Source organism: Theropithecus gelada, chromosome 2, assembly GCF_003255815.1.
Source record: "Theropithecus gelada isolate Dixy chromosome 2, Tgel_1.0, whole genome shotgun sequence".
NCBI classification, from domain to species: Eukaryota; Metazoa; Chordata; class Mammalia; order Primates; family Cercopithecidae; genus Theropithecus; species Theropithecus gelada.
Window position 1 is genome coordinate 160,739,366 of NC_037669.1, and position 26,631 is coordinate 160,765,996.

The following is a 26,631-nucleotide window of genomic DNA, read 5'->3' on the forward strand; positions in this document are numbered from 1 at the left end:
AATATCACTGTCCCTGTTCCAAGCAGAATTCAAACTAAATCGGGGTCAGGAATGGGGTCGAACCACTACACACAGCATTTTCAGGGTTTCAAAGTTAAAAATTTCTTGGTTGAAATTACCGGAAAGGACATGTGTATGTCTGTTTTTCTTTCTTCTCTGGTTAAGAGACAGAAGAAGCTCTTGAAGATGTCTGTAGAAGATACATACCTATCTTGACATGCTCTGCAGGCACCTGGGCATTACCAAAGTGCCTAGGCAGATACTGAGCATGAGTAAAGCCAGTTCATTCACAGAGGTTTCATTTTGAAGTGACAAAGCTTATACTCTGACATATTTAAGCTTAAATTGCCCCTGGATCCTGTTAACATTCTGACGTATATTAACAACCACAATGATTAATAAGCTTTAACTATTATTATAGTTAGTGGGCCTCCCAAAAATGTAATAGGACCAAAACAGACACCAGTTACCTGGGCAGTGTTAGACCCTTATAAGACAATGTGATGGGATTGTCTTCATGATTTCTATGTAATGACAGGAAGTTCTTGCAGTCCTGAAAGCAATAAAGTTCTCATGTGTAATGAGGGTCCTGCTATGAGTTTCCACACCAGACAGGTATTTCAAAAGCATGTGCTCCCATCATCTTAATGTCTGTAGTCATAATCAAAGAACTTCCATTTCAGCAGCAGCATTAATTACATTCTACTGTTCTGGTAACATAAGAGGTCACAATAAGGGGTCATCATAGTCATAAGAAGCAGTAGAAGGATTAAGGGGCTTCCTGTGTTGCACAGTTTTGGGCAGCAAGCACTTTAGCAGTTACATGGAATGAGTACTGAAATGTCCTATAAATCATCCCAGTAGATGCCAGGACACAAGCAGATGCCAGGACGCAAGCAGGATGCAAGCCAGAACACAAGCAAAACTGAAAAATACATTTAATGAACGTATTCAGAACCTTGCAATCAGACAATCTGAAAAGAAGCTATTACAACTTCAGGGTATATGTATTTTTTATTTTATAATCTAGCTTCTTTTTAATTTACAAATTTAGTTTACTATAATCTTCTCAGTAATCAAAGTGTCCAAAAGTCTTAATCCAGACTTACTAGCAGGCACACTAAAGTAATGGAGGGCAGAATTGGGCTCTTTGCTTTCCAACATTTACTTCTTTTTAAAAATTGACTTCTAATCTAAGAATTCATGTACCTAGTACTTCCTTAAGTCAAAGCTTTTAATGTTAAAAACAAGGCAGCTTCTTGCCTCACCTTCAAGTTCCAGTCTCCAAAGTTGACCATATTCAACTCTTTAACTTGTTTTTTTTTTTTTGTATTTACCTTTATCTCTCTATAGCACATGTTTATACAACCATTTTTTTAAACTTTTCTGTTTTAGACTATCTATGGACATCCTACTATACATGGGGAATGTGAATTTTGTTCTTTCCTCTCTCTGTTATACAAACACACACACACATACACACACATATGCACACATATGCTTACAAATATTTTTCTTTCCTCCATCTTTCTAATATAGTTACATCACATTTTAAAAATAATTGAAAGTTTAAATTATGACTATGCAAATATTGTACAAAGCTAAGCACTCAATGTGTGCAGATTACTAATATTTTCTTTTAAAAATGACTTTTTGTTTTTCCAGGAGTTCATAATTGTCCTGGATTTTTTACTTTGTTTAGTTTTCTAATCTTCATTCTAATTCATCCTTAAACTCACCAAAGGAACTGAAAACTCCTCTAATTATGATAAAATCCAAATGGGTTATCCATTAGTTCCATTCCTCTCTAGGAGATATTTATTCACCCCTTGGAATTCTCAGACTCATTCTAGTCTAAATGGATTGTTTTCCAGGCCTGTTGCCCAGCTATTGTTCAGTGACCTTTCTTTATTCTCATTCTGGGAATCCCCTTAACCTCTCTCCTATATTGGATTTCCTATCTCCTGAAGTTCATGTCTTCCTCTTTCTTGATTGACTCTTATGTTTGATGAAGCATATCCTCTAGGAACTTCCTAAGAAAAGTCATGGGGGGTAGATATTTTTCAGACCTCGTTTTTGATACTGGATTCCTGCAAATGTCTTTCTTCCTTTCTCACACTTGATTGATAGTTTGGATAGATAAATAATTGTAGGTTCAAACTTTACTGTCTTCTAGCTTTTAGGTATTTGTTGAAAAATAAGACACCACTCTTTTCTCTGATACTTTATAAGTGGTCTGTTTGATTCTCTCTAGATATTTTTCTTATTTATTTGACAATTTTTTTCATTTTCTGTTCCTTTTTCCTGGAATTTCTGTTTGTTAGGTACTGAATCACCTAGATGAATCACTTTGTTTTCTTATCATTTATTAATTATATTCTGGTAAATTTCCTCACTTTTATCTTCCAAACCTTCTACTGAATTTTTTATTTCTGCTATTAAAATTATAACTTCCAGAGCTCTTTCTTATTCTCTGTATTATTTGTTTCACAGAGATAATATCCTCTGCTATCTTTTAGAATTTTAATATTGCTTCTTTAATTTTTTATTTTAAAAAACTTTTGTGGATACATAGTTTTTGAATTTTTATTTTCTTGCCTATATTGTCTGTTTCCTGAGTTCTTTGTATATTTTTGTCTTGATTTCTCTTTTTGGTTAGATTTCCTCAGATACTGGCTACTGCACTGTTACATGTTCACATGTAAGTGTGAAACATTAAAAGTCAATTTAAGCTCTTTCTGTAGATTCAGGGATTGTCAACTGGTAGGACTCATTCCCACCATTTTGTTGAGGAAATGTTAACATCCTTAGGATTCTCAGGCTGGTAAATGCTTTCAGAGAGATATCTTCTAAAGAGTCCCTGTTTTTCTGAACCTGAAGGAGTCCATGCTGTTCTTCCAGTGTTTCAGAAGCCAAGTAGGAAGGGTATCTGGGGATTTCATAACTTAATATGAAGACTTTCAATTCATCTCTTTGTTACATCACATCACCCTTTCCTTTGGTATCCCTAAATCCAGAACCTTCCTGATTCAATGTTCCACCAAATTGAGTCTATTTTCTTCTGTCTTGACTGTGGAGAGGAATATTGTGGCTTTGCCAGTGGAGAGAAAGGCACCTGGAGTCTATTTCTTCTTATGCACACTGTCAACCAACCTTCCCATTTTAATTTTCACCTATACCATGCCTTCAGAGGTAGTTGAGGCCTCCAAATCTCGAGCATTTATGAGATTCTGTAGGTTCAGTTGCCTTGCTTCTCCTAGCCTACACCTTACCCTCCCTTCTTTCCTATATACATCTCAGGCACTTAGTTTTCAGCTTTCCCTGTTGTTGTTGTTTTGTTTGTTTCTGTTTTTTTTTTTTTTTTTTTGAGACAGAGTCTTGCTCTGTCGCCCAGGCTGGAGTGCCGTGGTGTGATCTCAGCTCACTGCAAGCTCCGCCTCCTGGGTTCACTCCATTCTCCTGCCTCAGCCTCCCGAGTAGCTGGGACTACAGGTGCCCACCACCACGCCCAGCTAATTTTTTGTATTTTTAGTAGAGACGGGATTTCACCGTGTTAGCCAGGATGGTCTCGATCTCCTGACCTCGTGATCCACCCGCCTCGGCCTCCCGAAGTGCTGGGATTACAGGTGTGAGCCACCACGCCTGGCCAGCTTTCTCTGTTTTCTAAATCAGTTATCACTCATCCATCTGCTTTATATCTTTCTCAAGTTCACTAAAGCTCTCATCTGCTTCCATCTCCTCTTACATTCTCTTTTTTTCTGTAGGTTTATATCAGCTTTATTCCTTTTTTGTCACGTTAGTGGGGCTTCAAGCATAGATAAATGTGTATTTTTACTCCATGATTCTAATGCTCATTTCTTTAAGGAAAAAAAAAAGCACCCAGTTTAGAAAGGAATTTGGATATTAACTATTCAATCAGTGTTATTTCAATTTTTAGCAGTGGAATCTATCTTTTTCAAGACACAATCTTTTATAGAAATTCAATTTATAAAATAGATAAGAGTGAAGATAATTTTGGTTGAAACTGAGAAAAGAACAGGGTCTACATCTAATTTCTCCTAAAAATATTTTTAAACATTTCACATGGAAAAAGCAAAATAGTGCACAGAGATCCACTATAATCTTTTATTCAAGAAAGAACAGAGGAATTCACTGGAAAAGGAAAGATCTCAGTGAAGAGAGGATGGGTAGACAGCCTTCATGCCAACAACTGACTGAGAACTGTGAGTAAAGCCCTAATATGGGAGGCAGAGAGAGAGTGTTCCTCTATGATCCAGCTTTCCACTGGGGGATCATGCAATCCAGGCCATGTAAGAGCACCTTGTCCCTCCCCAGCCCTGGTGCTAACTTGGAAAAACACTGGCAGGCTGGTAAGAAAGAAAGGCTCCAGGAAGTACCCCAAGCATTTTTCCAGACCCAAATCTCAGTTTCCATGATATGATTACTATGTATTGTATGCCTATTTTAAAATGTCTCATATACTCCATAAATATGTACCCACATAAAATGTTTAAGAACCATATGATCATCTATATAGATGCAGAAAAAGCATTTGAAAAAAGTCAGCATTCTATCATGATAAAACCTTCTACAAATGAGGCATAGAAGAACCCTACCTCAAAATAATAAAGGCCATATATGACACATCTACAGACAACATCATACTGAATGGGGAAAAGTTGAAAGTAATTCCCCTAAACCTGGTACAAGTTAAGAATGCCCACTTTCATTACTCCTATTCAACACAGTACTAGAAGTCCTACCTAGAGCAACCAGGCAAGAGAAAAATAAATAGCACCCAAATTGGAAAAAAGAAAGTCAAATTATTTCAGTTTGCTGATCATATGATCTTATACCTAGAAAATGCTAGACTTCTCCAAAAACTGGTAGATTAGATGAACAAATTAAGTAAAATTTCAGGATACAAAATCAACATACCAAAATCTATTGCATTTCTGTACCCCAATAACAATAACACTAAAAACCAAGTCAAGAAGGCAACTCCATTTACAATAGCCACAAAAACAAAAACAAACAAACAAAAAAAAAACTAGGAATACATTTAACGAAATAAGTGAAAAATTTCTACAAGGAAAACTACAAAACACTAATGAAAGAAATCATAGATGACACAAACAAATGGAGACACATCCCATGCTCATGGATGGGTAGAATCAATATTATGAAAATGACCATACTGCCAAAAAGCAGTCTACAAATTCAATGCAATTCCCATCAAATACCACCATCATTCTTCACAGAACTAGAAAAAGAAATCCTAAAATTCATATGAAACGAAAAAAGAGCCTGCATAGCCAAAGCAAGACTAAGCAAAAATAATAAATCTGGAGGCATCACATTAACTCACTTCAAACTATACTATAAGGCCATAGTCATCAAAACAGCATGGTACTGGTATAAAAACAGACACAAAGACCAATGGATCAGAATAGAGAACCCAGAAATAAAGCCAAATACTTATAGCTAACTGATACTCAACAAAGCAAACAAAAACATAAAGTAGGAAAAGGACATCCTATTCAACAAATGGTGCTGGGATAATTGGCAAGTCACATGTAGAAGAATGAAACTGGATCCTCATCTCTCACCTTATACAAAAATCAACTCAAGATGGATCAAAGACTTAAATCTAAGACCTGAAACCATAAAGATTCTGGAAGATAACATCGGAAAAAACCCTTGTAAGACACTGGTTTAGCCAAAGACTTCGTTACCAAGAACCCTAAAGCAAATGCATCAAAAACAAAGATAAATAGATGGGACTTAATGAAGCTAAAAAGCTTCTGCACAGTAAAAGAAATAATCAGCAGAGTTTACAGACAACCCACAGAGTGGAAGAAAACCTTCATAATCTATATATCCAACAAAGCCCTAATACTCAGAATCTACAAAGAACTCAAACAAATCAGCAAGAAAAAAAAACCCATAAAAATTTGGGCTAAGGACATAAGTAGACAATTCGCAAAAGAAGATATACAAATGGCCAACAAGCATATGAAAAAATGCTCAACATCACTAAGTATCAGGGAAATGCAAATAAAAACCATAATGTGATACCACCTCACTTCTGCAAAAAATGGCCATAATTTTAAAAATCAGAAAATAATAAATGTTGGCATGGATGCAGTGAAAAGGGAACACTTTTACTCTGTTGATGGGAATGTAAACTAGTACAACCACTATGGAAAGCAGTATGAAGATTCCTTAAAGGACTAAAAGTAGATCTTCCATTTGATCCAGCAATCCCATTACTAGGTTATCTACCTAGAGGAAAAGAAGTAATTATATGAAAAAGACACTTGCACATGCTGTTTATAGCAGCACAATCTGCAACTGCGAAAATATGGAACCAGCCCAAATGTCCATCAATCAATGAGTGGATAAAGAAAATGTGATCCACATACACATGTGGTACACACACCATGGAGTACTATTCAGCCATAAAAAGAAATGAAATAATGGCATTTGCAGCAACCTGGATGGAATTGGAGACTATTATTGTAAGTGAAGTAGTTCAGGAATGGAAAACCAAACATCCTATGTTCTCACTCATGTGGGAGCTAAGCTATGAGGACACAAAGGCATAAGATTGATACATTTGGACTTTAGGGACTTGGGGAAAAGGGTGAGGGTGGTGAGGGATAAAAGACTACACGTTGGGTACAGTGTTCACTGGTTGGGTGATGGGTGCACCAAAATCTCATAAATTGCCATTAAAGAAGTTATTCATGTGGCCAAACACCAACTGTTCCCCAAAAACCTATTGGAGTAAAAAAAAATTTTTAAGAAAACCTAGAGAAAACTCTTCTGGACATTGGTCTATGCAAAGAATTCATGACTAAGACTACAAGAGCACCAGAAACAAAACCAAAAATAGACAAATGGGACTTAGTTAAACTAAAATGTTTCTGCATAGCAAAAGAAACAAATCAACAGCATAAACAGGCAATCTGCAGAATAGGAGAAAATATTTGCAAACTATGAATCTGGCAGGGACTAATATCCAGAATTTATGAAGAACTCGAACAACCATCATAAAAAAAAAAACCAACTAACTTGAATAAAAAGAGGGCAAAGGATATGCATGAACAGACATTTTCAAAAGAAGACACAAATGGCCAAAAAACATATGAAAACATGTTCAACATCACTAATCATCAGATAAATGCAAATTAAAACCACAAGAAGATACCATCTTACACCAGTCAGAATGGCTATTACTAAAAAGACAAATAATAACAGATGTTGATGAGGATACAGAAAAAAAGGAAAGTTTATACAGTATTTTTGTAGGAATATAAATTTGTACAACCTGTATGAAAAATAGTATGGAGATTTCTCAAAGAACTATCATTCAATCTAGCAATCCTACTACTGGGTATATACCCAAAGGAAAAGATCATTATATCAAAAAGATACCTGCACTTTTATGTTTATTGCAGCACTATTCACAACAGCAAAGATATGGAACCAACCTAAGTGTCCATCAAAGGATGATTGGATAACAACAGTACACACACAGAAACACACACACACACACAATGGAATACTATTCAACCACAAAAAAAGAATAAAATCTTGACTTTTGCAGCAACATAGAAAGAACCGGAGGCCATTATCTTAAGTGAAACAACTCAGAAACAGAAAGTCAAATACCAATGTTCTCACTTATAAGTAGGAGCTAAATAATGTGTACATATGGATATAGAGTGTGGAATAATGGAAGACTCAGAAGAGTAGGAAGTTGGGAGAGAGGTAAGGGATAAAAAATTACTTAATGGGTATAATGTACCATATTCAGGTGATGATTACACCAAAAGCCCAGACTTTACCACTATGCAATATATCCATGTAAGAAAACTGCACTGCACCCCTTTACTTTATAGAAATTATGACAATAATATATATTTTTGAGATAGGGTCTCACTCTGGCACCCAGGCCGAAGTACAGTGGTATAATTACAACTCACTGCAGCCTAAATCTTTTGGGCTCAAGGATTCTCCTAGTCTCAGCATCCCACAGAGTTAGGACTCCAGGTGCAGGCTATCATGCCTGGCTGAATTTTTAAAAATTTGTTTAGAGACAGGGTCTTGCTATGTTGCCCAGACTGGTCTCAAACTCCTAGCCTCAAGTGATCCTCCCATCTCAGCCTCCCAAAACATTGGGATTACGGGTGTGAGCCCCCACCTTCGACCATAAATATTTTAAAATATTTTTTAAGAGCCTCTTCTGCACCAGACACAGTGTTAGACTCTGGAATAACAGAGATGAGCAGTACAGACATAGCTTCTGTTCTCATGCTGCTTAGTATCCCCTACCCCTCATCCTGGAGGTCTCCAAGGAGCCTAGCTTGAAAATTAGTCATCTGATCTGAGGTCCAGAGAGGAAAAAGCCTTCCTGGTCTTAAGCCATGCTTGAATGTTAAATGTACTTGTTAAATGTTAAATGTATCAAATAAGTGTATTTGATATACAATTAAACAGATCACAGGGTGATGGTCAGGTGAGAAAATCAAAGACCTGTGTTATGACTGAGGCTTCCCATATGGAGATGTGGAATAAGCCAGAAAAAGGCTCTAAATTGTGCATAAAGCTCCTAATAAAATAGTGAATGTTTGCCCACCTGAAAACTTAACTGTTTATTTTTACCCTGCCATTTCCTTTGAATAGATTGCTTTCGGTTTACCGTTTAAATATTTTAAATAAAAACTTGTAATCAAATTTAGAAGAAAAAAATATCTCAGCCCTTTTCATCTAGTAAGAATACTCTGCGTCACAGTTGATCATCTAGTGCTAGAGTGTATCACAGTTAGGCTTTTCAGATTAAAAAAAAAAAAAGAAAAAACTAACAAATAGGCCTTTATCCAAGAAGCACAAGCAATCCTATTTATTGGGACTCACAATGCTAAACGAGTTTTAGTTTTGTTTTTCAGACCAAATCTCTTCAAATAACTGACTGACCTTCGGAGTGATGGTCCTCCCAGCTTAACTGAATATACTCTGCTTCTACAGGACAAGTTAGGTAGGGAGATTCCTTTTTCCAGAAACTGCAAAAACTTGTTATTATGCACTGCTAGGCTGCCATTTGATCACAAGGGACGACTGGATTTCAATTATTTCATCCTTGGAGACTAAGAGTTACTTACAATAATAATAAGCCATTTTTCTTTGAGTTTCCTGGCCCTTGGGTCAGACATTCAACTTCTATTGGCCTCAGTTTCTTCATCTGTTATACTAGGATATCAGACTTAAACACCTGTAAGATTTCTTCAAAGTTATTTCAAGATAATCAGTAGCTGCCCATGTATTTTGAAGTCTAAAGGAACTTACTCACCTAGAGAAGTGCAACCCAGGACATTTTCCAAACACCTGGCCAACGCTTCAATATCGCTGTCCTGTCAAAATAAGGGAGAAAGATTTATTTTCCCGTATGGTAGAAGGATACTTAATAACATGGAAAAATGTTTTTACTCCATTTAAGCGGAAAAATGTTCTTACTCTATTTAAGCAGGAAAAAAAAAAATCTTGTTCCAAAATTATTTCAGTACAATCTTATTTTTAAAAAGAAAAATATCTTTATGTATATCTACATCACTCTCTCCATAACAATCTTTAGATTAAAAAAATTTTTTTATTATACTTTAAGTTCCAGGGTACGTGTGCACAACGTGCAAGTTTGTTACATATGTATACATGTTCCATGTTGGTGTGCTGCACCCATTAACTTGTCAACAATCTCTAGATTTATTGCTCTGTCTCTCATGGCAAAAACATACACAAAAAATGTTAGCAGTGGTTTTGACTAAAAGGTTAAATTATGAGTGATCTTTATTGTCTCCTTTGTGTGCTTATGTCTTTTCCAAATTATCTATAATAAATACATATTAATTCTATAAATATAGTAAATGCTATCAGAATAAAAGAAATATTTTATTCAATTTACAATTTAGTCAATACAGCAGAAATCTGACACATTTTTTCCTTGGAGAACAACTAGTTCTTCTTTGGAAATGTATGGTCTTCAAGGAGTGCTAAATCTAAGAATATCACTCGTCATTTACCTTAACCCTCAATAAGAGTCAGACATCCCCCATAAGGGTTGGGGAAATCTCAGAACTGTATTTGATTAAAAATATTGTCTTCAATACAGAATAAATCTGTCCTTCACCCAGCAGGCTTGAAATAACCCAAAACAGTATCCTAATGATCTGGGAAAAGTGTTAATTATTTTCAGGTTTGTGGTTATGCTAAGGAAAATTAAGAATTTATGGCTGGGCATGGTGGCTCACACCTGTAATCCCAGCACTTTGGGAGTCCAAGGTAGGCAGATTACCTGAGGTCAGGAGTTCAAGACCAGACTGGACAACATGGTGAAACACTGTCCTTACTAAGAATACAAAAATTCGCTGCTCATGGCAAAGATTCAGTCAAAGAAAACATCTTTCAGGAGCATATGGTGGCCCGTGTGATTGAGAATTATGCTGCTGATTGGAACTTTTGCATTTCTTCACTGTTTCATAATTTAAATTAAAATTTACTGGAGCTAAATGGCCTGAGAGAGTAACTACATCTTGCTAGATGCCAAATCACAGTGTCACCAGCCTTCAGTCATCTCAGCCAAATGTTGGGAAGCCAGATTTTCAAATGCTGTGAAAATAACGGCTTCTTTGTTGATGAACTTAAATGTTCTTTAAGTCTCCTTCCCCCATAGCCATAAACCCCTCCATTATAAGAATATGCCTTAGAGGCATGAGGAACATCTTGTAAAATTCAATTCTGAAAAACTGTCCCATAGATTCAAATTTAGTCCAATGCCCATATTTTTTTCAGAAACCTATGCAGTCATTTCACTAATGGATTGGACATTGCTTTTATGGTAGCTGTTCTCAAAAGGTATAGTCAGATCCGTGAAGTACATGATAACTATCAATGCCTACCTAGTAGCCACACCAAAAAAACTATCATATCTGAAGGAATCTCCCTTTTAAGACAATGTCAATATATAAATATTGAAAATAATGTTTCCTCTAACAATTCCCATTTATTTTTCATCTGGAAAATATACAAAATTATCAAAGACAATAAATACCCTAAATCCCACTGCTATTAATACAAACACACACAGATAAACATATATAGTCGGTCTTTTCTATATACATCTATCTCTTAGATATTTCAGATCATACTATATATGTATGCTATATGCATGCCTATCTTTTAGATATTTGAGATTATACTACATATGTATGGCATATGTGTCTATACATAAGATACACATAAAACAGTACAATGTACTATTGTACAATATTGTTTGGAATATTAAATTTATTAAATTAAAGGGGGTTAGTATTGATATAAAAAAAGTTTATGTTTTTAGAACAGACATTTCAGTCACTGCATTCTCAGGTATTCCAAGCCAAATATGATGACATCAATAGATTGCATTTTAAAAACATTGTTTGGTTTTTCTGTTTCCAAACAGAAAATGTACAATATTGTTTGAACTTTTATCCGATGCTCTTAAAAATTCTTCAGAAGCATAGTTTTAATGGCTGGACCACTGCACCCTAAAGGCATATTATATGTATTTATCCATAGCCTTATCATTGGACATCTAGATTGCTTTCATTTTATTTTGTTGTAAATAATACTGCAATGTTGATCATTACGCATACATCTTTGTTTCATGTTTATTGTTATTTCTTTAGGTTGGCCAATCAGAAATAGAATTATTGGGTCAAGGAATATGACAATTTAGAAACCTTCCTCTTTCTCTGTTCTTATTCTTTTCTCTACACTCATACACATCCCAACAGGTACATTTTCTCCACAAGGAGCTAATATATGCCTTCATATTTATTTTCATCCTCCTATCTATTAAAATATGCTCTCTGTCAAGAATAGATATGACAGATCCATTAAAGTCAAAATGCTTGATAAAGTTCATGTGTTATCTCTCTCAGGATATTTGTGTTTCATAAGGCATATAACCTCATATCAGAGGTGTTAATTTCTAACAGCAAAAGTTTAGGCAGCAGCAAGTAGGCAATCTCAAAGGAGGAAGTCGGATGGGGTCTTCACAGGATTGTACAAATCACACCACGTAGATCTTCATTTAGTTATCAGGCAGTTGTTTGACAAAATAATCCAGATTATCGCCTCACCTTAGAGCTAGTCATAATGAAAGATACCATTCACAAGAAAAAAACTGTGTCACTTCATTATCCAGTTGTATTTCATTCAGGAAACATTTATTAAATTAAAGAGGGTTGGTACTGATATAAAAAAAAGTTTATGTTTTTAGAACAGACATTTCAGTCACTGCATTCTTATGTATTCCAAGCCAAATATGATGACATCAATAGGTTGTATTTTAAAAATATTGTTTGGTTTTTCTGTTTTCAAAATAAAACCCTGTTTCTAACAACAACAACAACAACAACAACAACAACAAAACCAATTGTGTGTCAAATGTATACAAAGACAAGGAAGAGAGATGAAGCCTAAGCCTACCATTTGGGGAAAAATAATCATTTTCTGACACGGTTTGTTTCTCAAGCTATTGCTGACAATCACTTATCCAAGAGACTCTGGTCGTGGTGTATTGTCCAAGCTGCAGCCAACTCCAGTGAAAAAGATGCAGAAAGGTAGGAAAGAGGTTTTGCCACACCTATTAGGGAACAAACCAATAAAAACCTACTCATGGGAGAAGCCTAGTTCTAAAAGGTTTATTTTTCCCAAGTCTAAGAACAGTTAGCCTTTATGTGGATAAAGATTCTGAGAAAGGAGCCAGAGGAAGGCAAGGCTTAAAGAGATAAGATGCCATATTCTTCCCTCCTCCACTATCCGCAGTGAACTTGCTCTCGCTAAATGAGTTAAAGGGAAAAACAAATTTACATTGACTAAAAACAATAAATAAATGATTTGGTTAAGAAAAATATTGAGTAAATTTGAAACGTAAAGAGTTGGAGATGATAAACCAACGACAGAGGGTTCTGTTTGAAAGTTAGGTAAGTGAAAACCATTTACACAGTTCTCATTGGAGCTGAATGGATAACTAAGGGAATGATATCTGTAAAATGATAACTGTATTTAATATTATGTATATTATTTGGTAACAAATGAATTGTGACTGTATGAATGAATGAATGAAAGCTACCTAGCTGCCACAAGAACTTAGCTTGGGATGAGAGTTCAGTTTGAGCACCAGCAGTCCCTTGGAGATGGCATATCTATCTTTAGATGATCTTGAGAGTCTCCCAAAAGGTTATTCTTTTGCTCACGGCTCCTTCACCTTGAAGGTGTGAAAACTCAGCCATCTGTCTACATCTAGCACCCTCAGCACTCTCCTGGCTGGTAGGCTATACTGACTCCCGAAGGCATATCTAGAGAAGGCGTGGCACATATCAACACACGCATAGATAGGTTCAGAGCTACAGAAGTGTTTTCTGTTTCCAGTGGCTGAAAGCTGCTCTGAGTGAGTGAGAATGGATGCATGCATGCTTTCATGCTGTGCTGCCAGCCCCGACACCATGTCCTCCATCTGCCAAACAATCCCAAGCAGGCGTAGACCTATAAATGTACGTACAGAGTAAAGTATGCATAACCTTCTATCACAGCCCCCGCTATGGAGAAGTGCTCAGCCAGCTTCATCTTGCTCAGGCCTCAGGCACGTCCTCACTCAACCTTATGTCAACAGACGCGAAGGCGTAGAGGGGCTGATTTCTTTCACCTCTTGGTCACCTCTCCTCTCAGAGTCATCCCACAGAGATGTAAATCCCACCAAATCATGCAAAACCCTCTTCCCTCCTCACCCAGAGTCACTCTGGACCCATGTTTTTTGGTTTTTTGGTTTTTTCCTGAAAGACTTCATTTGAGTATACTCACACCTTCTTGAAGCTGTGGCCATGCACTGGCCACAAGCAGCCACAATGCAGGCTGAGGACCTATAGAGCTCATCTATGTACATGAATATTGCAACTCTGTTGTAGTTTTTTTGTAGTTTTTCTTCTTTTGATGTCATTATTAACGATGCATTATTTTTATTGAGACAAAATTTGCACATGATTAAATGCAAGATCTTAAGGGTACAATTCTGTGTTTTCAAAAATGTATACACTTGTGTATACAACACCTGAAGCAAGGTAAAGAATATTTCTGTCATCCCCAACAGTTTCCTCCTTCCAGCCAATCCCCATTCTCCACAGGCACTGTTCTGATTTCTATCACCACAGACTCATCATAAGAGTGTTTATGTTACCCTTCACTGCACTGGCCTTTGACTGAAGTAAAATTCACCCTCCTTACAAGTTCTTCATGCATAGCTGTAACTGGTCTGACTTTTCCAACCTCATATGATCTTTTTGCTCACTATGCAGTTTCTGGAATGTGCCCAGTGTTTTCACGACCTGTAGCTCTCCCACACTCTCTGTTCCCTCTTGGTGAAGCACTCTTCTCCCAATTCCCCTTTGTCCCATTGAGGACTGGCTCCTTTCCATCCTCTAGGTCATGGCTGAAAAGTCATCTTCTAGAAACTCTCCTTGACTTCCATTACTAGTAGGTCTTCCCTTAACCAAATGCCCATTCCTTTATCACTTCAGCTTCTTCATTTTCTAGTTACTCTTACTTCTTTGTGTCCTGGCTAATAGGCTACCTATACCAATAGACTGTACACTGCATCCATTCATTCATGTATTCCACAGTATCTACTAAGTATTTGTTCTATGATAAACACTGTTCAAGGTGCTGGGAATATAGCAGTGAAAAAAAAAAATAGAATATCTGCTCTACTGGCTTTCATTCTAGTAGAGTGAGACAGGCCATAAATGAATAAGCAAGAAAATAGTGGCAACTCAGTTGGCAATAAAGACTATGGAAGAAAATAAAGTAGGGGAGGAAAGAGGGGATTCTCAGTCCCGTGAATGCTATTTCATACAAGGTGGTCAGAGTCCTCCCTGATAAGATGACATATAAACAGAGACTTGAAGACAGGGAGGGAGCAAATCATTTGTGTATCTAGCAGGAAGAGAATTCAAGGCTTCCAAAGGCAGGGACATGCTTGGTGTGTTCCAGAACCTGGAAAGAAGCCACAAGGGGGGAGTGAGTGAGGGCAGTTCTTGTGTTGAGGGAAGAGAGGGTTTAGTGAGGTGATGATGATGAAGTACTGAAAAGCCTTTATTTGCTTTGAATGAGATGGGAGGGTTCGTAGGAGACCAGTTAGAAGCTATGACAAGGAGGTGATGATGGCTTTGGCAGTAGGAATGCAGGTAGTAAGTAGAGGTCAAATTCCAAGTATACTTTAAAGGTCAAGCCAACAGGTTTTGCTTATGGATTCGATATGAATGTGAGTGAAAGGATGTCAGTCAAGGTTGGCTCAGGAGAAGCTAATTTGGACTGAGGGTAGAGTATATGAGGGGCTTAACTTTAGTACATGCTTATTTCAAGATGTCCATTAGAGACTCCTAACCCTACTCCCAGGCAAGGCTGGATATGTGAATCTAGAGTTCTTTTGTACACGCTTATTTCAGACTGGATATGTGAGTCTAGAGTTCTGTGAAAACAGAACTGAAGAATAGAAGGCACACATTTGGGAGCTGTCAATCAATAAATACTACATAAATATGTAAGGCTGAGTGAGATCCCATGAAGGTGGAACTATGTCTATTGTGTTCATTACCGTATACCCAGTGCTTAGACCATTCACATATGTGATGCATAAATGAATGACCCAGAAAGTAACTCATCTATGTTGTGTGTGTGTGTGTTTTCTTTTTTTTTTTGAGACGGAGTCTCGCTCTGTCGCCCAGGCTGGAGTGCAGTGGCCGGATCTCAGCTCACTGCAAGCTCCGCCTCCCAGGTTTACCCCATTCTCCTGCCTCAGCCTCCCAAGTAGCTGGGACTACAGGCGCCTGCCACCTCGCCCTGCTAGATTTTTTTTGGTATTTTTTAGTAGAGACGGGGTTTCACTGTGTTCGCCAGGATGGTCTTGATCTCCTGACCTCGTGATCCGCCCGTCTCGGCCTCCCAAAGTGCTGGGATTACAGGCTTGAGCCACAGCGCCTGGCCCTGTGTTGTGTTTTTAAAGGTGTTTTTTAAAGACAGGGTCTTATCTGTTGCCCAGGCTGGAGTACAGTGGCTTAATCATGGCTCACTGTAGCCTCGACCTCTTGGGCTCAAGTGATGTTCCAGCCTCAGCCACCCAAGTAGCTTGGTGCCACCATGCCACCATGCCCAGCTATTTTTAATTTTTTTTGTAGAGATTAAGTCTCACTATGTTGCCCAGGCTGCTCTCAAACACCTGAACTCAAGCAATCCTCCCACCTCAGCCTCCCAAAGTGCTAGGATTACAGGAGTTAGCCAGTGTACCCAGCCCCACCTACTTTTTTTTTTCCTGCAAGTTACATTTCTAAACTATTATCTACTCTCCCACAAATGATGTCCAGAACAGCCCTGAAAAATATTACTAAGTTACTGAAACCAAAACACCAAGGTGACCTTATCCATCTTCTTCACACTCAGATGTACCTTTCACATCTCAGCTTGATCTCATTAGAAGCCAAGTCCTTGCTTATATGCATTCATAATTCATAGGAAGGCAGAAGATGCCGTTTAGCATAAAGCCATAGAACAGAGCTGATGGCACCTTTGTGAGGGCTTCCCTGAAATCAGGAAGCTGATATCACAACTCCCATCTCACTACTGATGGTGGCCTTCTGCCTTAAAGGATGTGCAGTGATAGGAACACAGAGCCACATCTGCAAAACTCAAACTGCCAACAAGCCCCCAAAGCTCCCATAAGACTAAAAGCCTCTTTCACTGAATTCCGAATTGCTGAAACGTGACTGTCAATGTGTCCACATTTCACTGCTAATGCCTTGTTTACTCTGCATTATTAAAACCTTCTAACTGCAGCTGTCTCTTATTAATGCCCAGGTTCTCGGCAAGTCAATGCCTGTGGGGTTGCTTTCGGGTTTCAAAGACATTCTTAGGTATCCAATGACAGAACTCTTAAGACATTTAGAATTACGGCTTAGAAATGTAAAGGATAAAGAGACGAAAAAAGGAAGTGGGGCTGACAGAATGGCAACATAACACCTACCCAAAACAGGGCAATGGATTTTCCAGGAACTGGTGAGGCCTGTACTCCCTCTGCAACAATCCATTTCTAGAATTCCCCCACAGTGAAAGAAAAGCTACCTCTAATCAATCCTTCCACTTGCTCTTTATTAACTACTTAATCTCTTTCCACTCTATACATGCGATAGCCTAGAGAAGAAAGTCCTGCAATTTAGCGGAGGTTTATTGCCACAAAAAGACAAAAGAATTTTTCAGTCCAAAAGATAGTCATTGTGATACACAGTTCTTTATTGCAGATTTCTATTTTTAACTCTAGTTCTAGCTTTATTTTTATTTAAATCCCACAGAGTAAGTGAAAAATGTAGCCCTGTGATTTAAATATGATTTTAAATCATCAGCTCATAGTCCATTTTCACACACTTTGGAGCTGTCACTTAGGTCCCAAGCATCTCCTTTTCTTCTCCTTTACCAACTTCTACATTAAGTTCTATACTTACGCCAAATTCCTAATGTTGGTACAATGAATATTTGCTGGTTTAAACCCCAGCTCTGTCACTGGATGGGGTAACTTAGGTCAAATTAGTTATTCTGTCTGTTTCACAGTCTTCTCATTTGTAAATGGGTGAGAGATGTTAATTCCATTAAGTGCTGTGAGTATGAATGGGATAAGGCATGTAAAGGACTTGGCACAATACCTGGATGCTGCAAGGCAGCTCTCTCTTATTATGACTGGTGTTTTCCCAGGGATGACATAGACCCCTGTGCCTCCAGATTACCAGGTTATGTAGGAACAATGCACCCCCAACAATGGCCCCCATGTGTCACAACCCTTTCCTCCCAGGTTGGACACCATTAAATGGTATTTACTCTCCTGTCTAGGTGAATGAAATATTCAGAAAATTAAATTTCTGATCACAAAACGGTTGGATGGGACTTGTATTTTTCTGTTTGTCAACACTGTTTAAGATGGTTTTCATATTTTTTGCAGGCTTTCTGTGTACCATGTGGTCAGGGCACCTCAGCTCTGATGATAGCTAGGAAAATAGGGGTTAATGTAGGGTAGTGGAGGGAGAAGATTGTTGGAGAGAAAAGCACTACAGGGTCCATTACAACTAGTCTTATCAGCTGTGTCTCACCACTCTCACCCCAAAGTTCCAGGAGCAGCACAGCAGAGCACAGGGCATCTCACAGTGAAGGTCACTGTCCCTTTATTTGCCCATTGACCTGTGGACCTCTGAGCAGCCACCAACAAGGAAGACCGTGGGGCTGGTGACCTCACCATCTTCACACTGAAGGGAACACTCAGATGCTTTGCATTCCTGCTCAGTTTTGCTTTGCCCTTTATTCACCCTATTGCCTTTCTCCTTTTTCTCCATGCTTTGGTATTGGGGTGAAAAATGTAGGTGCAATCCTAAACCCTATAATGGACCTACTTTTAAAGACTTAATGTCTAAGGTCTCCTACAAAGCCCGCAAACTCACACATGTACCCCCTGAACCTAAAATAAAGGTCAGAAGAAAGAAAAAAGAACAGTATATCAAATTGTTAAGAGAAGTAAGTGATACAATTGAAAAAAAAAAAAAAAAAAGGCCACTGTGCTGTATCCCACAGCAAGGTTTGGCTGGTCCCAATATGACTAGCAATGAGCTGTGCTTTGATCCGGACAAGAAATGGGAGAGAGAGAAGGGGGAAGAATCATGATGGAAATGAAGGCTGGGATGGGGGTAGGGATGGAAATTGTCACCTCAAAGTCTCTCCTTTGAGCAACACACAGTCTACAGAAGGCCCATCACCTAGAAGGAATGACACACCAAACTGGGAGTATCCACTAACACTTTGGCAAGGCTGATTGCTTTACAGCCTGGGACACAGGCCAGCAGAATGCTAGTGGAAAAACGATCGACAATCTGAAACAGCTGGGAGTCTGCTTTTTAGAACTGATGACCTCTAAGGTCGATTTAAGACAAAAAGCATTTCTTCCCTAGTGTGAAGGTAAATTAATTAGGTCAGATCATGTAAATATAACAGGCAAATAAGTCCCACTATTGGGACTCAACAGTTCTGGCAACTTCTTTTAAAAAAGAAAAGGACATAGGCCGGGCATGGTGGCCCACGCCTGTAATCCCAGCACTTTGGGAGGCCGAGGCAGGTAGATCACGAGGTCAGGAGATCGAGACCATCCTGGCTAACACGGTGAAACCCCATCTCTACCGAAAATAAAAAAAATTAGCCGGGTGTGGTGGCGGGCGCCTGTAGTCCCAGCTACTTGGGAGGCTGAGGCAGGAGAATGGCGTGAACCCAGGAGGTGGAGTTTGCAGTGAGCCGAGATCGCCCCACTGCACTCTAGCCTGGGCGACAGAGTGATATTCCATCTCAGAAAAAAAAAAAAGAAAAAAGAAAAAAGAAAAGGACATAGTAGGAGGAGGTAAATCTGTATCCCGTAACAGATGAGAGATGTTGGGTCTTTTTTGTTTTACTTTTCATAACTCAGCACTCTTCCTGGAAATGGTTTAAATTTTGCCTTGTACATAGCACAGTCATTCTGTTTAGTAAAAAGGTCTTGCCAGAGTACCAGATAATGCAATGGCCCTGCAGCTATTCCCTTGCACCTAATGCATTTACTCTATCATCAGTGGAGGAGAAGGGATTGTAACTGTTGTGCAGAGGAAAGACTGTATAGAGCAGAGGCTAAAAATAAAGTCATATAGTCCAGTTCTGCTACTTACTAGCTGTGTGGGCTTGCAGATGTAACTTCATTTCCTTATGCCTCAGTTTCTTCTTGTGTGAAGTTAGGATGTCACAAACAGTCTTATCTTTCAAGGGACCTAGGTTTTAAAGTCAGCACTTGAAATAGCCTCCACTGCTATTTCTTTTCTGAGCAAATGAAACAGCTGATTTGCACTTAGGGACTAGATTGTGTGAAAAATTGTATCTTAAATACTGGAAGTCTACAACAACAATCCAAAGCAACAGGAGGCTTTTACAGTCTGAGAGACACGGGAACTGAGATGCAGGAGAGGGACAGGGCTCACATCTCTCAGCTCATTTTCACTCTGGAGCATTCAGCAGAGTCATATGAAATCCCTAACTAACGATCCCTTCCTCTCTCCCACCTTCACCTTCTCCTTTACCTCTGCCTTCTCCCTTATTTGAATTCCAGCCAATTAAATTCTAGTTTGATGCAGTTCATCTAGAATATACACATCAGAGTTGTTGCAAGAATTAAATGAAATAATACACCTGTGACAGCCATGAGATATGCCACTTAAAGTCCCTTCAAGAGAGACCCTGCTGCAAGGAGCCTAGTGATCTAACAGCCCTCGGCTACAACACCTTCAGAATCCAATGCAGGGTCCAGGCTGAGGTCCTGCTCTTCCCAGGCACCTCCCAGGCAATGTAAGCACTATGGGGAAGTTAGGGCCAGGCCATTCTTTCCCAGTGCTGGACTCCAGCAACAGACCTTGCGCTCCCTCTTGGCCGGGCCAAGTCTTTTTCAGAATTGCAGTGCAGCCCGAGGCTCTTATCCAATTGCTCCCTCTCTCTCTCCCTCCCTCCCTCCTTCCTTACCTTCCTTCCTGCCTGCCAGCCTGCCTGCCAAGGCTTTATAGGAATTGCGCTGCAGCCTGAGGTTCTCATCCAGCCAACCTACCTTCCTTCCTTCCTTCCTTCCCCTCAAATATATCAGTATGGTTTAAGACTCCTCCCACCTACTTGATAGGAATTTCCTTTTTATTTCTAATTCTGTCTCATCACCTGCTTCCTGGAGAACCTGAACTGACACAGCATGCAAAGTACTGAGCATAGAATGAAGGTTCTGGAAATACTAGCTGTTACTGTTATCATTACTATGATCTGATTAATGACTCGACTAACAGCAGAAACTCTTGGAGGCACCTACCATCATGACAATCAGATCCAAGGGTCCTCAGCAGAATCTCAGCCCTTGCCTATCGCATATCCAGTTCTCTGCCCCTGGGACAACGTTCCAAGCAGAAAATCAATTCTTTTTCCTAATGCTTCACTGTGCAGTGAGAATTTCAAAACCTCTTAATGATTTGGGGAAAAAGCATTGAGAACTTCAGAATCAACTGGAATAGTGGACGTCCACCACCTTTCATCTTAGGAAGAACAAACACTATAGTCCTGAAGAGCCTTCTTAAAACAAGTCTCAGTGAGAGCCACATTCATTAAACAAAGCCCTTCTGAGGACGTTTTGTGTCAAGTCATTATTGTCCACATAGTATGTGTATTACTGGATGCATCTGAGCCATTTATTAGTCTTGGAGAGAAAAATGATAGTCAAGCCAGCAAGGGAAAGACAGAAGAGTCTGTGAAAACACTTGTCAGCCTGCAGCCCTAAGCCATGTCCACTAGAGCGCATAAAACACTTTTTAGTGACAGGTCGCACAAATATTGCGGGGAACCCTGTTATGATGACAGCTATAAACTCAATTCTCCTGAGATCTAAGATGCTGGTTCCAATTCAGTGACCACAGACTTGGCAGAGGCGCCATCAACAATATGATAATGGCTTGTGAAAGAGGTTTTATTGATGCTGTGCTTATCACAGCAGAGAAACAGCTGGCAATCAGCAGCAATTAGGTGCTTAATAAAACTGCTTTGGAGACACTGCTGCTGAAAAGATCGCTATGGGTGGCACAAAGAACTCAGCAATCAATCTCAATGAAGTCCATGGCTGTGTTTCTTTTTGAAAGCACTTCTTTCATCAAAATAACTATGTGACTTTGGCTCCATCTAAAGGAAGGGGAATCAACTTTGATCTGCTGACACACATAGAAGGCATTGGTGTGATAACCACCTAAGCAGACCCTGGCACACTCAGAGGTCCAGGGCAAGACCAGAGAAAGGGGAGAAGAGGCCAATCTGAGAGATGGCAGTAGGTCTCTCTCAATTCACAAAGTTGACCATGACTGAGTTCTGTAGTGTAATTTGTATGTTGCTAATGAAAACAACCTGAAAGGGAAGAGTCCATACTCATCACCTTTGGGGAAGGAGAAACTATATTGAATTACTGGAAGAAAATAAATGGGGTTGTAATTACCTGCCTCTAATACAAATTACTCTATCGTGTAAATGTTTTTGCTACTCTATACAAATTATTTTTTGCTACTCTATACACATTATTGTGTATTGTTTTTGCTACTGTAGAATATATATTGACCTAGAATGGACTTGGCAACACTTCTGTTTCCCTTATGCCAAGTCCATTCTAGGTCAATAAATATTCTATAGTAGCAAAAACATTGACTTGAGAATGTGACTGATGTGGGCCTGAGGCATGGGTCTGATCCTTGCCAAGCTACGTGACCACAGGAAGGCTACATCTCTCTCAGAAACTCCGTTTCCTCAATTAGAAAATAGGAATAAGATAACTACCCAACAGCGTTTGTCAGTCAAAATACCATCATGTATGTGAGAGACTGTATTTAGTCTGTTCTCACACTGCTAATAATGACATACCTGAGCCTGGGTAATTTATAAAGAAAAAGAGGTTTAATGGACTCACAGTTCCACATGGCTGGAAAGGCCTCACAATCACGGTGGAAGGTGAAAGCCATGTCTTAACTGGCAGCAGACAAGAGAGAATAAGAGTGAAACAAAAGAGGAAACCCCTTATAAAATCATCAGATCTCGTGAGACTTATTCACCACCATGAGAACAGTATAGGGGAAACTACCCCATGATTCAATTATCTCCCACTATGTCCCTCCCACAACACATGGGAATTATGGGAGCTACAATTCAAGGTGAGATTTGGGTGGGAACACAGCCAAACCATGTCAGAGGCCTTAGCATTGTGTCCCAATAGATTACTTAAAATCAATCATAATCTGTCATGTAACATGTGATACATACACAACCCAGAAAACAAAACTGCTGCCCTTATATTTATCATCTGCCTTAAGACTAATAAGAAAGAATTTTAAAAAAATATTTAAAAGCAAGTTAGAATTAATTTTCATATAAAGAGTAAGGAAAGGATCCAGTTTCAGCTTTCTACTTATGGCTAGCCAATTTTCCCAGCACCATTTATTAAATAGGGAATCCTTTCCCCATTTCTTGTTTCTCTCAGGTTTGTCAAAGATCAGATGGCTGTAGATGTGTGGTATTATTTCTGAGGACTCTGTTCTGTTCCATTGGTCTANCTCGGGAAGGGGAACATCACACACCGGGGCCTATCATGGGGAGGGGGGAGGGGAGAGGGATTGCACTGGGAGTTATACCTGATGTAAATGACGAGTTGATGGGTGCTGACGAGTTGGGTGCAGCACACCAACATGGCACAAGTATACATATGTAACAAACCTGCACGTTATGCACATGTACCCTAGAACTTAAAGTATAATAATAATAAATAAATAAATAAAAATAAAAGCAAGTTAGAAAATCTCACTTTAACATTAAGGAGTTTTGGCAGTATCATAAAGAGGTACTAGATACCGTGACTAGGTAACTTCACAATAATAATAGCTAATATTTCATTAAGTATTTTATTAAGTTCTGAGCATTATTCTAAGTACTTTATATTGATTACTTCATTTAATCCTCAGAACCACTCTATGAGGTAGAAAACATTTTTTTTTCACTTTACAGATTAGAAAACTGAGGCACAGAGAAGTCTAGTAATTTGAACAAGGTCATGCAAATCACAAGTTATAAAGGATAGATTCAGATGCAAGCAATCTGATTTCCAACCTTATATTCTAACTGCCAAAGATGGATATTCTGAGACTGGCAAAATTGTATTTCTGACCTAGGAGCTGTTTGCCATATAGTATTTTATTCACGTGGTTCTGAATCTGTTATATTTTCTTAAAAAACATTTCTAAGTGATAATATTAGTAGCTAAAATTTTACCACTTGATGCTTTGACCAAAAATTGGGCACTGGATGTATTTTGCCTATCGTGTGTTTTGCAACCATAGGCGCAGAATGAAGGCTTTGTTACGTTGCAATAATATCCGTTACAGTTGTTCATGACAGTGGCTCAGAAGGTAGTAGAAATTATGTTTTTGATTTGTGGTAGGAGGTGCTGCTGTTTTCCAGATTCCGTTGGAAAAAAATGGGGAAATCGTATAAGCAAAGTTTTTATTTTGGCATTCTGAATCCCCCCTTTAGCTGTATTTTTCTCAAAATGTATTTGTTTCTCCCTTATTTGTCTCCTAAATTACCTCTCTCTAATCCTTTCTCTTTATCTGTTCCTCCTCTTTATCTCATCCCTTTTTCTGCTTGGCCCCATACCTGTACCCTACTAGTTCCCTTCTCCTTGCCTCTCTCTCCTAATATCAAATTCGAGAGCACTTCTTACTGCTTTTATTTATTGAATATTACGATGCATAATCTTTATTAAAATGGTTGAATGGATTTAAGAGGCTGAATGGATTGAATATTAGGATATATTGCATGATCTTTATTAAAAATGGTTGAATGGATTTTTGGAGTGAACCATCTTCACTCCAGAAATCATCTCCTCTAGCTGAGTTTTCGCTCAGTTAGGTGTCCTTTGGTAGACTTTTATTTTAGTAACTGCATGGTTCTCAGTTAACAAAAGCTTTTGTAACTCATAGAAGTTTAGGATTGGAAGGTAACAAGAAAATGAGGTATGGATGTATACATTGCCTGAAGCTCTCCCGTTTATCTTCATATGCCTCTTGCTTTTTTTCTCTTGCAGACATCCAACATAGAAAGCACATGTCAGGGTGTTTCTTGGCCTATAGCTCATATAAAGCTTAATCTTACTACAGTCAAAGAGATCTACTACAAGCGCATAGGGCATATACTCAGAGAGACCTCACCACTTAAGCAAGAATGTGTCCTCAGAGGCTAAAAGTAGCTATGAAGATTAGCCCCTAAGCCCAGGATCTTTACGTCTGATCCCCAAAACTAAGTCAGTCTTTACAAATTTGTATTTGCATTTAATTTGTGAACATGACCCCAAAATATGATTACCAGACAGAAAAGTATATAAAAAATCCCATTCTCTCTGCTAAAGAGACACTTGCATTTTTTAATTCAATAGCTGTATATGAATCCCTCCTCAGTGTGCAATGTGGTGTGTGCCATCCCCCAACCACCCAAATAAGTACAGTGTACTCCAGCTCTTCCCTTATCAACATGGTTCAGATAAGATTCTCCAAATTCTATAGGGCCCTGCCTGCCTCTGGACCTTGAGAAGCCAGACCTATCACAAGTAGCTATTATAATAACCCTGGCCGCCGTGTCCCCAACTTCACCTTAGAAGACTTCCTTTCCTCTCTGGGAGAGTCCAGTCAGTACCTTGAACAGTTCCATGGCTTCCGATGGGGAGTATCATATACCTGTTGGTTTGTTCTGTAAGTAGGCTGGGATCCCTCATTCTTGATTTCTTTCTCTGGTCCTGCTAACACTATTTCTTCTTCCTCCTCATCACTCTCTTCACAATAGGAATCAAATGCATCAGCATAGTATTCTTCAGCCACAAGTGGGTCTTCTGGGATCTCTGAAATAACGAACAAACAACAGTCAGATACTACCAGTTATTAAAATTATAATGAGGTAAGAATACCCTATCTTTTCACAGGAATGTATATTTTGCTTGCACTAACAAAGCTTCCATGGAATGTAGAGCTGAATCTCAGCTTCCTGAAAGTATTTGGTTGAATGTAATAAACACTCAGCAAAATAAAACCAGTGGAGAAAAGGAGGAATATTTCCATTAGCAACTACCTTTTGAAGGTAAGAAAAAAATCATGAAACAAGAATAAATAATACGCTTTAACATCTTGACATTTGGAGGCATGAATCCTTATTAAAAATGAGGAAATTAAGGAGCAAAGGTAGGACAAGATGTCCTGGCTGAAGGGTCCTGTTACACAACACACATAAAGTTTTTAGCGTAGGTAGTTGGAGCAAAACTACCGCAGCATTTTTCCTAGATATTTCTTTTTTTTTTTTTTTAATGTTACTGCTAAGACCAAACAAGATGACTAGGATATACAGCAGCAGCATTCTGGCAAGCTGGGAAAAACACAATTCTTTTCTAATAGGTAATGATGGCTTTTGAGATGGAGTTCACTCTGGTGGGTCCTATTTACTCAACCTTACATTCAGCACTTATTTTAAAAAAGAATACCCACTTAAGCTGATGACAATAAGCATCTACCCAAGTTACCTGATGCAACATTGTTAGTAACTAGAATAAAGTCGGTGTTTCTAACAATCTTCAGTGAAGAAAGGCCATGAATGGATCACAATAAAGCATAACAATATAAACTCTTATTTACTAATGGGGGCCTAGAAATAAAGAACTACCCAAAGAACTACCCTTGGGTCGGGGGAGGAGAAAATTATAATACTCAACTGCAACAAAACAGTAGACATTTTAGACTTTGCACTATACTCAGACTTAAAAATAAAATTTGTATTCTAAATTATAACACATTATTTTTCAATCTATTGTTGCTATTTCCTGTCTAGTGGGAAAAATATGAAATTTGGGGTCAGAAAATCAAGGCCGGAATCTAGCTCTTCCAC

The 26,631-nt window shown here is 38.6% G+C and overlaps 1 protein-coding gene across 6 annotated transcripts in view; it reads right to left on the reverse strand.

Moving 5' to 3' along the window:
- Positions 1–26,631, reverse strand: part of NEK11 (NIMA related kinase 11) — a 291,394-nt gene that overhangs the window by 76,788 nt on the left and 187,975 nt on the right. For all 6 annotated transcript variants that reach the window (XM_025374283.1, XM_025374271.1, XM_025374266.1 and 3 more), the window contains 2 exons: positions 25,437–25,597; positions 9,356–9,416 (listed from right to left, as the gene is read on the reverse strand). In XM_025374283.1, coding sequence (XP_025230068.1) covers positions 9,356–9,416; positions 25,437–25,597 — 222 coding nt within the window. The remainder of the gene's footprint in view (positions 1–9,355; positions 9,417–25,436; positions 25,598–26,631) is intronic.